This window comes from Leucopleurus acutus (assembly GCF_964270905.1).
Source record: "Leucopleurus acutus genome assembly, chromosome: 3".
Taxonomy (NCBI): domain Eukaryota; kingdom Metazoa; phylum Chordata; class Mammalia; order Artiodactyla; family Delphinidae; genus Leucopleurus; species Leucopleurus acutus.
In genome coordinates this window covers 142,312,605-142,331,008 of record NC_139145.1, presented here as the reverse complement: position 1 = coordinate 142,331,008, position 18,404 = coordinate 142,312,605, and the positions used below count along the sequence as shown (strand labels likewise).

Sequence of the window (18,404 nt, the reverse complement as noted above, 5' to 3'; positions counted from 1 at the left end):
TAGGGAAAGGCACAGAATACTTTGAGTTGAAGAAACATTTTGTGTGTAGGTGTGAAAGTAACAGATGTGACAGTTTGCACGCACTTCATCCTTGTCGTCATCATCACTTGGAGACATTTTAATTAAAAACCCTCTGGATGCTGGGTCCTACCTAGAATGAGGAAACAGTCTGAAGCTTCGATTTCATTTTCCTTTACTGGAGGATCTAGAACTCTGCACACCTGAATGAGAAGAAAAAACTCAGGTGGTAGCTGTTAAAAAGAGAAAGCTGTTGAAAATGAAACAATCAGATCTGACAACATGGTCTTCTTACCTGGTGGAGTAAATTGATAAAGATGGTCTTCCTCAAGGCCTTTGGAAGGCTAACGTCATAAAGGACTGCCGCGGTCAATATCTGTCTTAGACTCTGGAATGGAAGCTCTCTAAGGTTAGCTGGAGGCTGCCTACGGAGCAACAGCACAGGATGTGGAAAGCAAATCATTACTCACTACCTTTTGTGAGGAGAACAAACCCATCACCTTTCTGTGGTTACCAGTTGTCTTTAGTGATTCTGCTCCTCTACCTTGTTTAGTTCCCCAGCAGCTTGAACAGAAATTCTTTCTGGAGTTTCCACCATCCAGCTATGCCACCGACCGCTTCTCTACCTCATATTTCCCAAGAGGTATTTAAGTTCGGCTGCCCAAACACGTGTTTGAGTTCCTTGATCCCCCCTTGAACATTAACATCCTCCAGGATGATTGCTGGTCAGCTATCAGAATCGGTTTCTTTAGGGTGTGGCTGTCACCTGAGTGACGTGGAAATCAATCTCTTTGTCTTTATACTGCTTCAGGAGCCAAGGGACCTGGCCCAGGGCGTATTCACAGAGGTCTTCCCGATGCAGCAGCAGGCTCACTGTGGGGCCATGAGCCTTAATGATGGCCCAAATCTGCAGAGGCAGCAAACAAATACCGTTTCTCATGCTTCACTATGCTTTTTGTACATTTCTCAGTATACCAGAAGCTTTAGATACCCCCCAAAAAACTTTCCTCACTGCTTTCCACCGAGCAAGGTTTCTTCAACAATGTTTAGGTTAAGATCATTGTATGAAGGAGAGTTATATTTGTATCTACATCTCTATCTATATTGATGCTCATTTCAATATTTGTCCCGCTCTTCTGTTTCTTTAACCTCTCTCTAATGGTCACTTTCTTCTACTATATTAACGAATTTAAAATTTCCCTTATATTAAAAAAATTCTTTGATTCCATATCATTTTAGCCCCACTGTTATCCTCATCCAATTCTGTTTCTCTTTCCTTTCTCGCAGAGCAAAGCTTTTGGAAGGAGTGGTCTACCGTTTTTACCTCCACTCCCCACCTCCCCTTTATTTCTCAATCCACTGTCATCTGGCTTCCACACGACATGAAAAATGAACCAGTACAAAATATAAATGCAATATATTGATGATAAAATGTAGAAATCATGGGCTTCCCTGGTAGCACAGTGGTTAAGAATCCGCCTGTCAATGCAGGGGACACGGGTTTGATCCCTGGACCGGGAAGATCCCACATGCTGCGGAGCAACTAAGCCTGTGCGCCACAACTACTGAGCCTGTGCTCTAGAGCCCGCGAGCCACAACTGCTGAGCCCACGTGCCTAGAGCCCGTGCTCTGCAACAAGAGAAGCCACCGCAATGAGAAGCCCGCGCACCGCAACAGGAGAAGCCCCCACTCGTCGCAACCAGCCCGCGCGTGGCAGTGAAGACCCAACGCAGCCGAAAATAAATAAATAAATAAAATAAATAAATTTATTTAAAAAAATGTAGAAATCACAAAAATTAGGAGGAAGCAGAAAACACAGTACCCACAGTACTCATAGATAAGCACTGTCTGGTGTATTTTTAATAAGTTATTTCTTTATTTGACCTATTCTTTCCTATCTTTTTCTTATGTATTTTAATTTCTTAAAAATTGATACCATTTAATCTATAGTTCTATATTCTGCTTTTTCTACCTAATAAATGCTTTTTTTCCTATTAGCTAAATTTTGCTATACAGCAAACCATGTCAAAACTTAGTGGCTAATAACAATAACCATTTATTTCATTCAACACTGTGTGTCAGCTGGAAGAATTCTTCTACCACATTTCCATGCAGTAGACACGTTTCAAGATTTTTCTTTCTTGAGCACCATAGCAATGTCCTCTGTAGATCTGTCTCTGCTTCTTGAAAATCACTCCTTTCTTAGTTTCTAAGATCTCATTCTTCTTGCTTAAGCCTTTCTGAGGTTTCTTTTCTTTTGGTTTTTTAAAGATTTTTTTGATGTGGATCATTTTTAAAGTCTTTATGGAATTTGTTACAATATTACTTCTGTTTTATGTTTTGGTTTTTTGGCCGCAAGGCATGTGGGATCTTAGCTCCCCGACCAGGGATCGAACTCGCACCCCTGCATTGGAAAGTGAAGTCTTAATCACTGGACCACCAGGGAAGTCCCCCAAGGTTTCTTATTTCTTAAATAAAAAGTACTGTGTAGCATTCTTTATTATGTGGCCAAGACCACCTTCTGAGTTTCTTTTATTTCTGCCTCTTTATATCCCCTTTCCTCTCCACACTTCCCCTTCTCCCACTGGACTCACTCAAGTATCACGTTATCCCATCCCTAACCTATGCTCCAGTGGGTTTTATCCCCTCTTTAGGGACTGCATGTCTCCTGTAGTGATGACTTCATGGGTTGCAAGCTCAGTTCCAATGCCATGGCCTTTCCAGTGCTCGCCAGGGGTTAAGTGCTTCTCTCCCTGTGCTCCCTTATTACTTTGAGCACCTTCTTGTTACTTGCCTGACTTCCTGTGGGAGGCTAGGAAAGTAGTCAGCAAATTTGCATTGAATTTTGTTTTTCAAGTGGCTTGAAGAAGAGACTTCCTCAGAATATTTTAAAAACTTCATGTTTGCTAATGATTTAACTATCCCAGCATGTTAAAAAATGAATGCTTTAAAAGCTCAAAATATAGAAAAGAAACTGAACTAGAGAAGGTAGCTAAGTGTTAAATCTTTTATAATATAGCAATAAAGAGATTGAAATAGAATATAATTTCACCTACTTTAAAAAACCATAGCTGGAGCTTCCCTGGTGGCGCCGTGGTTGAGAGTCTGCCTGCCGATGCAGGGGACACGGGTTCGTGCCCTGGTCTGGGAAGATCCCACATGCCGCAGAGAGGCTGGGCCCCCCGTGAGCCATGGCTGCTGGACCTGCACGTCCAGAGCCTGTGCTCCGCGACGGGAGAGGCCACAACGGTGAGAGGCCCGTGTACCGCAAAAAAAAAAAAAAAAAATCATAGCAATCAAACAAAATAAGGGTGGGATTATATATGTGAATGCACTTTGTAATCTATTCTTTATAAGTCATTACAGTATTTTGAAGCAGACACGCTCCTTCTTTAGATATCATTTTAATGCATTGTGATATTCACAGACACAGGAAATTTCTCTGGACTGGTGTTTTCCCTAATCAGTGACAGCCCAAATATGGGTTATGATATAGCTAAAATTCCATATATTTTGCTCATTTTAGTTAGTTATTGTTCTCTGCACACTTTGGCATGTCCGTTCCATGAGAGTGGGGATTTGGGTCTGTTTAATCTCTGCTGTATCCCCAGTATGGGAATGATGTCTGGCATGTCATGGGGACTCAATAAATATTAGTTGAAATAATGAGTAAATAGTGATTTGAAACGGGAAAAACAAAAGATTTTACAAACATGATAAGATACAACCCACAGCTTTCCAAGAGAACTAAGATGAATTATCGTGTCAAAAAGAGAAGAGGAAGTTCAACCAGTATGCCAGGAGAGCTAGCTGGAGGCATGCTGAACCCCACTCACTTGTGTGGGCAAGGTCGTGGTGGCCCACTTGTCCATGATATACCGGAACAGCATGAAGATTTTGTCAGAGAGGCGACTGGCATCCAATCTGGGGTAGGGGAAGTCTCTCCAGTGGTTGACATACTTGTAAATGGCTCTGCTGAACTTCTCAAGGGCTGCATTTAAAAAACAACCACAGACTGAGAAAAATATCAAGGTAGGTAGGACCATAATGTAATTTGAGAAAAATGTACTGATGATTAGCAAATGTGTAATAGTTTCCATAAAATCTTTTGACTGCACCAAGTAAATATATAAAAAGTGTTCAAGCCACTTTAGTGAACTGTAAATTAAAACCATAATGAAATACTACAACATACCATCTGGAATTGCTAAAATTTCAGATAGTCAATGTCAAGTGTTGACAGGACTAAGGGGCAGCTGATATTTTTACATTCTGCTGGTGAGAGTGTGAATTGATTATAAACACTTTGGAAAACTGTTTGGCATTATCAACCAAAGTTGAATATGCTTTGTCTATGACCCAGAAATTCCACTCCAAGGTATATATATGGGCACTTGATATGCATACATATGGGCACTAAAAATCTTGTACAAGAATGTTCCTATTCAATTATTTTTGTAATAGCCTCAAACAAAAAAAAAAATGATCCAAATATTTGGTAGAATTTCCATTCTACCAAGAGGTAGAATGGAAAAATTGTAGTATAGACATGTAATAGTGTACAGAAATGAAAATGGACTACAGGTACACAAAACATGTATGAATCTCACAAATAGGCAAAGCTAATCTACGGTGTTAGAATTCAGGATTGTGGTTACCCTTGGAAAGGGTGGAGAGGTGATGACTGGGAGAAAAGATGGGGACTTCTAGGGAGTTAGTAATGTCCAAATTTTTTCCTGAGTTTTGGTCAAATGGATGAGCTACTTCGTGACAATTCATCAACCTGTATATTTTTGATTTTTATGTTTTTCTCCATGTATGTTTTACTTTAATAAAATTAAAAAATCTTGGGCCTGCACAAATATCATCTATATCACATATATTTGCATCAAATGCATTAAATAATATTTTTTCCTTCAGCCCCTCATGCTATCCCTTTCATTAGATAGTAAAAAAAACTGTAGTTTACTCTCTCAAGAATACCTCATCTACAAATAACTCTATGGAAAAGATCCCAAGTATCTTAGCTTTAGAGCTGGTCAGTTTTGGTTTATTCCTATCCCCTCCAAACTCTCTCTGATAATCTCATGTTACATTTTGTCAAATCCATTTTGCGTGTGTGTGTGTGTGTGTGTGTGTGTGTGTGTGTGTCTTGCACTGCCCTATAATGAGAAGGGATGGTGCCTGGTTCGTTGATGGTATCTGCAACAACAAGCACAATGTCTGTTTATTTGCTGATTGATTGAACACATAGCTAAATGGATGGCTATTAAATTTTATACCTTTTCTTTACTGGCAGTCGGGCAAAGTTGCTTTAAGACTAAAGCGCACTTAGATAAATTTATAACACACAGATGAGAATTCCCTTATTCATTGCCACGATGATTTCTGATTTTATTTTCTTTTACCTTCTTGGTATTAATATCGGAGGTAGAAATGCACTTAGTGGCACCAATATTTTTTTGCTGGGACACAATGTTTGCTGTGATAGTAAGTAGGGAAAATAAAAAATATTGAAAAGTGGGCTAATCTAGTATAGTAGTTTGAGTCCTTGAGTCTAACTGTACGTGTCTCTGCCACGTACCAGCTGTGTGATTGCAGGCAAGCTGTTTAACCTTTCTAAGCCTCAATTTCTCATCTGTAAAATGAACAGAAAATGTTAGCCACCTAATGGGGTCGCTATGAGGGTTAAATGAAATAATAATCTTAAAATACCCAAGGCAGTACCCAGGCACATGGTAAATTCTCAATATTTATCAGATACAAATATTACCTTTCTTGAGGACAGGCATGAGGAAATGGGTAAAATAGAATAGAAAAGACTTGGTTGATAGATAAAGAAGATATTCCTAACAGTATAGGCTTTAAAACATTATAAAAGAGTAGTGCTGGGGATGTCAGAGGTGGAAGGGGTCTTAGCAATCACTTCATTTGTTGTTTTTAGAGGTGAAATTTAGGTTGAGAGAAGGGCAGAATCACCTGATGGCTCAGTGACTGATCGGAGAAAAGAGTCCTGGTCTTCAGACTCATCCAAGAAGTCTCTCACTGTGCTGAAAATGCTTTTTCCAGGAACTCAAGGGCATGTTTTTCTCTGTAGATTGTTGGTTAACGTAGATGTGTTTCAGTTTTGGGGTAGAGGGATTTGTGACCATAGCTTGTTTACCCATTTTCCTTGATTGTATAATTGCTTGTATTTTGCTTAGATTGTTTACTTATGACTTTCACAATATTGCATTACAAAGAGATGCCAGAATTTAGCCTATGGCTAAGAGCTCATAAGCTCTCATAATCGTTTTTGAAAAGTGTGATCCAATTGAAGAAGGAGGCTAGTATAAATGGACCTGGTGTAAGACAGTGGGAAGAATATGGACTGGGTGGTCATGTAGACCTGGATGCCATCTCTCCATCTCACTGACTGTCACCACCCTGAGAAAATCGCTTAACCTCCATGACCCTCAGTTTCTCATCTGTAAAATGGGCTAATAGTACTTTGCAGAACTGCTGTGAGGATTGACAGAGATAACTCCTGAAGAAGGCCTTCCATGTGGTAGGCCCTCAGTAAATGGTAGCTACTATTACTAGAAAGGACAAGACTGAAGTAAAGGGAAAAATAAGACATTTGCTCTATTCATAGTCCGGTCTTAACAAAGAGGAAACCACGGGGATACCCACCGATACAGAAGGCTCCCTTCATCCTTTCCTCCTCGGCCAGCCTGAGCATGGTTTGCATGGTGAGCAGGGTCATCATCATGAAGGGAATGCTTTGGGACACTGCAGTGAGGAATCGATAAGCATTTCAAGGCTTCATAGGGGAGGCAGATGAGGTGCAGCGGGAAGTTGTTCTCTATCCCTCCCCCACTGTAATGCCAGGCTGTAGTTAGAGAATCAATCTGTAGTTAGAGTACCTTAAGATAAGGTACTGGCTATACGGCCATCTGTACCTGTTGCTTAGTAGCAATTACTTACTTGAATAATTATTTTATTTATGTTCGTCCCATTTGGGTTTACACAATTAGAATGATTGTTTCCCAGGGAAAATGTGGACACTATTCCCTCCGTACCGTAGCTCGTTGCCAGTTCAGCCAGGGCAAGCACCACGAATTCATTTGGTAGCTCCAGGATCCTGAAGGTACTTTGTACCTCATACATCACAGAGTTGAAATCATGTGCAGCGAGAGACACCAACACCTCCCCAGTTAGCATTCTTATTTCTCTGAGGATCTGAGGAAGAAAAGGAAAATAACAGTAACAGCTAGGAAGAGCGGAACGAGTCAGCAGAGGGGAAATATTGATAGTTTACATAATATTTATAAGTTCCTTGCCTTTTCAATAGAGGGAGAACAGGCTGTTACAAACCCAGCGTGTAAGACTCTAGGGTGGGTGTCAGTAGCTGGGAAAGCAGAGGTAATTCAAAAGCACCTTAAAGCCAGGTTTTAATAGGATTCTTGTAAACTTGGTTTAATACATGTTTTCTTGTTAATTAATCAGGTACCGTGAACATAAGATTTACGTTTTATGTTGAAGTGATATGAATTACTGAAGGGAATGGAGAACAAAAAATGGGCTAGGATTTGGGCTAGAAAAACCCAAAGCTAGCTAGAGATTTGGGTTTTAGTATTGTCCTGATCTAATTATCCTTGGTGTTGGAGACATTTGGAGGGACTTCTGCTTTTGGTAATAGTGAACAAGGTCAATTTGATCAACTTTCCTGCTCAGGAAAATAAAAAGTGCTGGGCAAGATATTAAAAAATATACTCATAGAAACATCAAAGAGATCACAATATAAGGTGGAATGAATTACTCAATTGAGAGCTGGACAAGACTGGAAATCCAGAGAGATAAGCCCTGCTTTTGAGGCTGCTTTGTAGCCAACCAATGGTGAGATCCTGGTCATCTCACCTCTTATCTTTTTGGCTAAGACCTCAAAGGGCTGCACTGATATGAAAGGTTAAATAGGCTCTCCGTAGATTGTAGTACAACGTTGAGTCACAGAAGTTGCCTGGAAAAATCTCAAGCCCTGAAGTTAATCATAGATTGTGCCCTTGGCAGGTAAACAAGTAAAAATTCTTTCTGGAAGGAAATAACATTATTTTAAGACTCATATTATTTCTACAAATAATTTTTCAGATACAATGTCTAGTAGATATAGACAAGTAGGCATGAGAAGAGATAAGAATTCATACGGGAGCCAAGAAACTTTGGTTCTAGTTATTTGTTCTGTCAATAGATAGCTGTATTACTTTGCAAACAATCTCTCTAAGCACCAACTTCTTCATCTACAAGTGGATGGAATATTACTCCTAAAGACTTTCTTAACTCTACCTTGGTTTCCTCATCTGTGTTGGGGTAAATAAGATGTGCTGTAACTGTATCCAGGTTACCATGAAGAACTAGTAAAAGTGACCTGTGGTCCTGGCAGTGACGTAGAAAAGTTTATGGGTGTCTGCATGGGTGCAGTTGGGTTAGGTAAAGACCTGTTGCTGGTCCTGACACTGACTCATCATCAAGGATCAAACTTACATTGTCGTCTCTCATGTCCTTAGAAGCGTAATAAATCAGCCTTTGGACAGTTGCATCGTCCAAGATGTCAGTATTCTGAATAACGGAAGTGAGATGACCATAAATGTCTTCCTGTGAACATACAAGGTTACACACAGAAATTTGAGTTGCAAAACTAAAGGAGTCAGATAAAATCCAAATGAATAACACCGTTAAACTAAGCAACATATCTCTACTACACAATGGATTTTATATATCCTAAGTGGGACTTCCTTAACATAATATTTATCTTTAGGAATCAAAGGCTTATAGGTAAAGCAAAGTTCATTCTAAAACCTATTTTAATTTGACTACATTTCTATGGCAAAATCTAACTGAAGGTAGGGGTGGGCTACCCAACATACTAACGTCTCTTGAAATTCACTGTTGTAGGGCACTCAGGGCAATGGAAAACCCAATTGTTGCTCTTACTACCAGGGAGTGACTATGGCATTAAGGAATGCAATGCGATTCCCAAAGAGGCTGCTAAGTTATGAAACTTGTTCCTAAAGGGGACTTATAGGCCCTTCCTTTGTTCATGCCTTTGTGGAGAAGAAGTTGTAAATCCTTTTCCACAGAGCTGCAGCCTCTGGCAATTATATGGCTTGGCAGGTGCTGGTGTGTGAGGGCTCTTCTCAGTCTCTTAGGTGGCCACATGGCCTTTGGAAGATGAGAGACTGGTGTCCTGAAATCTCCAAGAGCCTCAGGCATGCTACCTTGAGGTACTATGCCTATGTTTAACATGTGAAATAACTCGCTTTGCATAAGGGATTCTAATATGGAGTCAGGGTTGAGAACCACTGGATTAAGGGATAAAGGTGTAGGCATTGCCCTTCACTGGGAAGCTATGTTGAATAATGATTAGGAGCATTATTTTGGAGTCAGACAGGCTTGTGTTTGGATTTAATCCTGCTGTTCTTAGGCTTGTAACCTCTCTGGGCCTCACTTTTCTTAGTTGTCAAATGGAAATAACAATACCTACATCATAATGTTGTGAGGAGTGAACATAATACAATGCACTATTGTTTAGGAAGCATCTAGCTCTCTCCAGCCTTAGGTAAGTGTTCAATGAACAGTAACTGTTGTTATTTTACAAAAGGTTGCTGAAGCCAGAAAAGCCTTCAAATTCAGAGAAATAAATCTCTAATTGTGAAACAGCATTATAGATGAGTAGGGGGAGATATTTGGGGATTTTCATAGGAGCCCTCAAATTCCTTACAGGACATTTGGTCCTGTCCAAAACGTTCATAAGACATTTGGTCCACACCAAAAAGTCCTTGACATATTTTGGACAGGACCAAATGTCTGCTAACCCTCAAATTCTACAGGAGGAGGCTCTAATCCACATGGTTGTAAGTCTGACATTTCCCTTTTTCCACATCTATCTGTGTAAGGTTACGTAAGGGGGCATTCTTTTGCTAGCTTCTACAGTTGGATACTCTGAATCCTCAAATGCCAAATATCATTGTTTAAATATTACAATGACTTCCATTAAAACTGCATTTTCTGAAAAACTGAATGCCACTTAAGAAGCGGGAGAGAAAAGGGGAAGTTGAAACAAAGAACGATGTAGATGAAATGTTGCATTAACTGGATTAGAAAAAGTGAATGGGGAAGAGACTTTTCTCTATTTTCCTTACCTTGCTAATATTATCTTCCTTGTTCAGCATGCCGAGAGTGAGGTTAATCTCTCCAAAAATCTCTAAAATGGGCAGGAAAAGAAGAATTAAGAACATGCTAAAATGCCCTCCTGTGAATTACTATGCTATGGTTACCTCTCTCTCCTTCTCATTCTGTCCTTCTCTCTTTCTCCTTCTCTCTCTCTCCTCTCTTCTTTCCTTCTCTCTCCTTCTTTCCTCTCTCCCCTTCTCCCTTTCTCCTACTCTTCTCTTCCTCTTGACTGCCACCTCTTTGATGGCAGAAACTGTGTCTTATTCATATTTCTTATAATTGACATACTTGAAAATAGAAGATGCTTAGTATGTTTCAAAACCTGGATTAAATGTGGAGGGGAAGATAAAAGATGCTAGATCCCTGTTTATCTCTCCAGTCATGTAGGCATCACCCTATATATCCTCTTGAGACAGGCTCAGCTCTCAGATTCCATGAACTGAATTCCTTACACCTGACTTGAGTAGGGGAGGGCAAGAGTGTAATAGAGCTTGTTATTTTCCACCTCCTTCCTCATTGCCCCCACCCCCCAACTTATTTACTCACATTCTCTTTCTCTCTGACTTCCCTTCTGGCCCTCTCAGGTCCCTCTTCTGGTACCATGCTCATGCAACCTTGTTCTTTTCTGATAATGATCTAAATATTTTTGACTTGTACCTTCCAGGAATTATTTGAATAAAGCTTGTTGGAAAACTGAACACACATATTTGAGTCCAGGGAATTGAGCAATTTCACACCACATGGCAACTTGGTAGAAGAGATATTTCTTGATGTAGTGATTTTCCACAAGCCTCCAAATCAAACAACATAACCCTTTAGAACAGTCTTTTTTGGCAAAGCAGAATATTTCCAAAGGACTCTGCCAGTATTGAAGATTAAATAAGAAACTGCCTTTCTTTGTGTTGTAGCCCCACTTTCTCCTCGAGTAGACTATACATTTTTAAAGAAGGTAGGACATAATCATCATTGGTCCTTTACAATCCATGTGATTTTATTATTTTGGAATAAAGGGAGAGTAGAGAGAAACAGTCTTGCTTTAGCATAGCTTTTCATAAAACCTTTTAAGGTGTACAGATCTCCCTCAACGATGTACACCATTCCTCACCTCACATATGCGTATCTTCACACAGACACAAAACACCTAATTCCTCAGGATCCGACGATGCTCACCTGCAGATTCCTCTGTGTCCTTGGCCATGTCTTGGCTGTTTCAGGCTCTCTAAGAGACACCACCTAAGTATCAGAAATAATAAGGCTAACAAATCAAAGAAGCAGGTTGGCAAGTTTCTCACATAAGGTTCACATAAGGGTCTTTAAATGAAAGTCCCTCCACCACTTGATTGGCACAATGATCTGGAAGCTTCCAGTGATGGGCTGCTGCTGAGAAAGATGATGCTGTATTCTACCACTAGGACATTTTCTTGCTTCTGAGCTCCTGCTGACCAACAAAATGGCTTCATCTCACTGAATAGTGTCCCTTTGGTGGAGACCAGAGTATCTGAGAAGGGAGAAATTAGAGACTGAAACTCAAACAATTTTGGTAGACCAAAGGAGTTCTTCTCCCTAAGCCTGGGTCCATTGATCACAGATTTGGGAATGGCTTTCAGTGGTCACTTTACTGGGCTGGTGTTGGTCAAGCCTTTATGGTGATCTTGTTGATTGTTCTACTTGGTGAAAGTCAGTCCACAAACTGGGCATGCTCAGTGGACCGGAATGCCCGTCAGGGGCAGTTGAATGGAACCTCCAACTGACAGCAGCAAAGCAAGACCTTCTCAGCCTCCCTCGCCTTCTCAGCCTCCCTCGCCTTCTCAGCCTCCCTCGCCTTCTCAGCCTCCCCCGCCTTCTCAGCCCCCCTCGCCTTCTCAGCCTCCCCCACCTTCTCAGCTTCCCCCGCCTTCTCAGCCTCCCTCGCTTTCTCAGCCTCCCTCGCTATGTCCCCTATCACTGATTTGATCTGGATGCTGCCCTCACTCCAGGCTCAGGCTTTTTTCTCTGACTCCATTCTCTCTTCTTGTTTTCAAATCATTCTTTATCTAGACCTCTTGGCTATAATGCTTTCAGCTTTACTAGTACTTCAATCTGTTCTCAACTCCCCCCCACCCCAATCCTAAATCTATATACAATTTCCAATGTATGTCCAGATTGTATGTTAAGGTGGCAGATGTCAGAGAGAGTAGGAACTGGGTACCAGCAATCTATAGGTCTGGGTGTGAAAGGTGCCAAGGAGAGGGGCTCATGACTGTTCTCAGCTGCTGCTTCTTCTCCAGCTGTCATCTTCCCTTCATTAAGGATATTTCCGATTCAAAGTTTAACTGCTTCCAACTAAACCTTTGGACTCATCTTCCTTTTCATAGATACTTTGCTCTGGATCTATTACAGAGGTCTTCAATAGGCTGGTGGTTAAAAACATTTTCAGCTTCCCAAGTCAGCATCACTGTTTCTCAGAGTGTGGCCCACAAGTGTCTTGTAACAGTTGTCCTTATTTAATCTGGTGTCCGTATTTAAAATATCCATTCCCAGGGATACCTCACACCTGGTAAATTACAGCGGGGTTTGGAATTTGTATTTTTAATGAGTACCCCTAGTGAACCTTAGGTTCACTAAAGTCTGAGAGGCACTGGCCAGGATCCTTGTGCAGTCACCCACTAGTGGATAATTGAGAATTTAACACTTACTTGAAGGGTGTTCATTGTGTTTGGGCAAGAACAGCAGCTGCTCATCTCCAGAACCGTGACTCAGTCACCCACTGGAGAATAGACCACGAATTAGTGGGTCAGAGAGGTAACGAGGTGATGAGAGGCAACCCGAATCTCTTAATGTCTTATAGGGAAATAAAAATGTTGGAAATGATGTACCCTTAGAATCCTAAAGAACAATGTACAGAATCAATACTAAGAAAGCCAGCCATTTAGGTGATTGTTACAATCAATTTCTTACTCTTTTCGTGAATTGTGACAAATGATTTTTTCGAGTGTCTGTACATAAAGATTTTCTCAATTTCATAGAGATTTGGGAAGCTAGGAGATGATTGATTTATACTGACTTTGTAATTTATTCATCAGGGCAATCAAAACATCTTTTTTGCTAAATATTCTTTCAGATAAAGCAATTTACCCATCAACCTCTCTTTTCATAAGGTAATATTGCAGATAGATTTTTTAAAAGTCATTTTCCCATTATTTCCTACTCTTTATGCTAAGCTAGTACAATATGGGTTTGATTTCTCTGAAGCCCTAGAAGCGTGCTAAACCCTAATTCTCAAAGCTAATAGGATGGCAGGTGCTAACTAATGAAGTATTGTTTCTAGATATATGATTGCAGGGGAGTTGATATTCAACTTGCTAAAGAACTGAGGTGTCTCCCTGGGTATAGTGTAACCACTTGCTTTCAGTGTGACTTGTCAAACGATACTACCCAACCCTAGGAGTACTATGTTCCCAAATGCAGTGTTATCGGACAAGAATATTAATAAGGCAGTAAAGGAAAAATATAAAACTATGGGAGAATAGATATATGAAAATATTATCAAAATATAGAAATTTAAATTTTGTGAAAATAAAATTTTAAATTTTAGCGGTTTTAATGGTTTCATCATAGAGTACAATTCACTTAAACCTTAGCATGAATCTTTTTATTCTTTAGAAGAAGTGCTGGATTTTATAAAAGGTATTAAGAATGAAATTAGGCTCTGATTTTTTGGGTTTGTTTCATGATATAAGCCTACTTCCTCGTACTCTAGTACATAAACAGGCAGTAAATATGAGATGGCAGTTTCATACGGAAGTAGATTAAATATGTCTCTGTTGTAAGTGGGCTCCCATTTTCCTCTTTTTATTTTCCCTTCCTCTTTCCTTCCTCCCTCCCTCCTCCCTCTCCTCTCTCTCCTGTCTTCTCTTTGCTTCTCTCCTCCTCTCTGGTCTCTCTTCCTCTCTTCCTGTTTCTCTTCCTCTTTCTTTGCTTTTTCTTCTTGTAGTAAACAATCACAACAAAAGAATGATGTCCAGTATAGTTAAGTGTGGTTCAATTCAACACACATTTACTGACTACTTGTTGGGCAAGAAGCCCCGTGATGGAGGTGCATGGATGTACCATCATGAGAGGTCACGTCCTAACCTCAAGGAATTTGCAATCTATGGGGAGAAGCCAGTCCACTGACACAACTAACTGAGAAATGATCCAGAGTAGTGATAATTATGCTAAGGCATAAACAAAGAGCATAACGAATTGTGAATTCTGTCCACAGAGCACAAGGGTAGTGCTTGAGATGGTCTTTGAAAGTAGAGATGAGGCCTCTGGACAACATACAGAGAAACTAATCTTCTTTCTCTAAGTAGAAGACAGCAGACCCTCTAATTAACCTATTAACCTCTAATTAACCTATTTCTTCATCAATATGAATAGTGAACATAAATAATAACATTTTGATTTTTTTCTATTTTTTTCTATTTATTTACCAAAATTTAGACTGCTATTCAAAGCAAATGTACAGTGTTCAGCCATGATACTATGATAAAATATATATTCAAAATACTTTTTTTTCTTCAGAGCAGAATTCATATAGGAAACAAATAAAATGAAGAAACAGTATGAGATTTGGAGTTCAGAAACTTGGATTGTGTCTAAATTCTGCTACAAACTAGTTGTATTACTCTGGGAAAAATCAGTCTCTCTGGACGGAGTTTGAGTTTTCAGTTGCAAAGATGAAATGATCAGGTTAACATAAAAATCATTCCCTGCATGAAGCAACTTTGTTTTCACTTTCTCAGTGATACCAAAACCAGGTATACTGTTGTTTTTAATCCCTAAACAACAAACTTATAAATGAATTGTATGGACTGTGCCCTTTTGTGGATAGGGAATTTCTGATACTCTTCCCCACATAAACCCAGCATGGAGACTTCCTTCTTCCTTGAACTGATAGCAGCAGCCAGTGATGTAGGGAGAGGAAGTTGGAGGAGCATCTAGGGATTGAATACAAAGCAGTCAGCACTGTGGACAGCAAAGGAAGACACATGAATGTACTTTCACAAAGCCTCATAAAATGACTTGAGCCTCAGTTAATGATCCTTGATTAATAATCCTCAAGAGACATGAGCTATGAATTGCTAATCTGAAACATGTATAAACAGCAGTTACTCTCCTGTATATTATTAAGCATGCTGCATTTTAAAATTGAGGCTATGGTTTTAAAGTCATCCCTCAGGAATTCAGAAGAAGCTTAAGAATTTAGTCTTGACAAGGGAACTTGCTGATGGATTTATAAAGTGGTTTCACTCTCAAGTGATAAATAATTCAAGCCTCTGCAGATGAGTAAGTAATTTTCTAGCAAATTGTTTCCCCAAAGCCTCTCATATTAGGCATTTCTAGCTTCATTACTAACAGGTGTCAGGAGAAGAACATAGCCTGACTTTGTAATTTGGAGTAGTGAGAGAAGAGACAGGAGACCTTTGTACCTCTGAACACCATGCCTGGTGGCCTGGCATCATGAGAGTTGGTTTTCTGCTTTCTGAAGCTTATTCAACCCTAGTCAGAGATTTTAGAAGGACTAGGTCTTAACTGTCTCAGTGACCTCTTGGACCCTCAGGTTGCATTAGTGAGAAATGAAACATCATCTTTTTGGCTGACAAGTTCACCTTTAATGGTTTCTAGATAATTCAAAGTAAGATTCTTTCATTGCCACAGCATTTCAGAATGAATTACTTGGGTCCTGTAACTGCATAAGTATACAAATCTTAGAAGAAACAATCATCAGTATATTTTTAAGGAGTAGAAAAATAGTTCTAGAAATACAATATTCTTTTCAGCTGTTTCATTCATTGTGCTCTTATATCTCCAACAAATATTTCTAAGTTTTGCTTTATTAATTTTTGTAATGATTATTTTTTACTTCAGAGAAAATAAATTAAAAATACTATAAAAAAGAGACAATTCCATTGCCTATGGGTGATTATCTTATATTTAGAAAGAAAACTCTTTTGTTTTTGAAGAAACAATCACGTTTCTGTTGTTTTTTGTAATAAGTAATTTTATTATTTTTATAAGATTAAAAACATTTCTAATTCATGATTTTGATGGTTTCAGTGGCTTCTAGGTATGCTGTAAAAATGTGGATATCTTTTTTTTTATATCTCTATTGGAGTATAATTGCTTTACAATGTTGTATTAGCTTCTGCTGTACAACAAAGTGAATCAGCTATACGTATACATATATCCCCATATCCCCTCCCTCTTGAGCCTCCCTCCCACCCTCCCTATCCCACCCCTATAGGTCATCACAAAGCATCGAGCTGATATCCCTGTGCTATGCAGCAGCTTCCCACTAGCCATCCATTTTAATTTGGTAGCGTATATATGTCAATGATACTCTCTCAAAAATGTGGATATCTTCACATTAGACTAAGAAACTTTTAAAATTCTACAGTTGGGCTTCCCTGGTGGCGCAGTGGTTGAGAGTCCGCCTGCCGATGCAGGGGATGCGGGTTCGTGCCCCAGTGCGGGAGGATCCCACATGCCTCGGAGTGACTAGGCCCGTGAGCCATGGCCGCTGAGCCTGTGCGTCCGGAGCCTGTGCTCTGCAACAGGAGAGGCCACAACAGTGAGAGGCCCGCGTACCGCTAAAAAAAAAAAAAAAATTCTACAGTTGTTCAATTAATTTTTTAAAAACAACTTATTAAATAAAACTGTTCAAAACATTTTAATCAAGTGATAGTAAACTGTTAGGTAAAATTTCAAATAATAAAATTTCTGGTTACAAGTCACACTCAAATATGAGTAGGAATTTTTGCTGGAAAGAAGGCAAATCACAAGACCATACTCTGGATCCAGGATTGAGAAACAAACCTAACTTTCATGGCTGGTCCTTGTGTTGATGTATGTAATTCTTCCTCTGCTTCTGTAGTGCACAGAGATGAACACACAGTTCAAGTAGAGGAAACTGGAGCCCATGACAGCATTTTGTGCTGACTAAAATAGAAAAGTAGATATATTCATTAATAAATATGGGAGATGTTTAGCAATAAAGTTACTTGATCTACCCAAGGTTCACTTTTATCTTCTATAAAATGGTTAAGTGAGAAGATTAAATGGGTAATGCAAGGGAAGGCATGGCATCAAGTTTTCATTAAGTTATTGTTATTTTGTTTGTGTTTTTCTTGTTCTTGTTGAATTTATAACGTAAACAGAAAATAGACTAATCAGGCCACATTATTCCAGCAGCATTATGCTTATTGAAGTTTTAAGAGTATGGTTTCTGATTTTAAGAAAATGTGTTTTTCCAGGACTCTTTATGAAATAATCACACTCATGATATAATCAATCTAATTGTTACTCAATAGTAGTTACTTCTTAAGCATTTCTCATTTATATTATATTTTGTCAAATAATATTCCTTAAATCCTCACTGCTTCCTGATAGGATATTAATTCAACAAAAGCAAATACACAGATCATTTTACAACCTAAACTATGTGATTTCTAAGTCTGTTTCTCTTTATTGATTATTTTTATTTCTCTTATCGGTCATATTTTCCCGTTTCTTTGAATGTGTTTTTTTTCCCATTAGATGATGGGCATTATTAACTTTTTCTTGTCAAGTGTTGAATATTTTTGAACTTTGTCCTGTGACACAGCTAAGTCACTTGGAAACAATTTGATCCTTTCTGAGCTTGCTTTTAAGTTTTATAAGGTGTGGGGACCAGGCAACCTTAATGTATGTCTAATTTGGCCCCATTACTGAGGTGATGCCTTTCTAAGTACTGAGTCCCATGAATTATGAAGTTTTCCCCTTTGGCTGGATTCTCTGTTCAAGAGTTCAATCCACCTCTAACAATAGCTACCCAAAGATAGCATCAGATTCCACAGGTAAAGGGTTCAGTCCCAAAAGACTGCCCCACACCCCACTCCGCACTTTACATGCCAGTCACAAGCCCAGGTTATCACCTGTGCTTCTGACCTACGAGCTATAGATTGGAGGTTCCCATGAACCCCTCCTCGGGTTCCGCTAATTTACTAGAGCAGCTCACGGAAACTTAGTGAAACATTTTATTACTGGATCACCAGTTTATTACAAAAAGCTATAACTCAGGAACAGCCATATGAAAGAGATGCATAGGGCAAGGTATGGGGAAAGGGCACGGAACTTCCATGCCCTCCCCAAGTGCATCATTCTGCCCACATCTC

General features: G+C 39.5%; 1 protein-coding gene across 1 annotated transcript in view; it reads right to left on the bottom strand.

The window, feature by feature from the left end:
* The window catches only part of MROH2B (maestro heat like repeat family member 2B), a 59,330-nt gene extending 47,666 nt beyond the window's left edge, over nucleotides 1-11,664 (bottom strand). Inside the window, 8 exon segments of the mRNA XM_082835061.1 lie at nucleotides 152-221; nucleotides 314-406; nucleotides 785-925; nucleotides 3,855-4,009; nucleotides 6,691-6,789; nucleotides 7,080-7,239; nucleotides 8,539-8,649; nucleotides 10,197-11,664. Of these exon segments, the coding sequence (XP_082691187.1) occupies nucleotides 152-221; nucleotides 314-406; nucleotides 785-925; nucleotides 3,855-4,009; nucleotides 6,691-6,789; nucleotides 7,080-7,239; nucleotides 8,539-8,649; nucleotides 10,197-10,292 (925 nt within the window). The 5' untranslated portion in view covers nucleotides 10,293-11,664.
* Nucleotides 11,665-18,404: the final 6,740 nt, after the last annotated feature.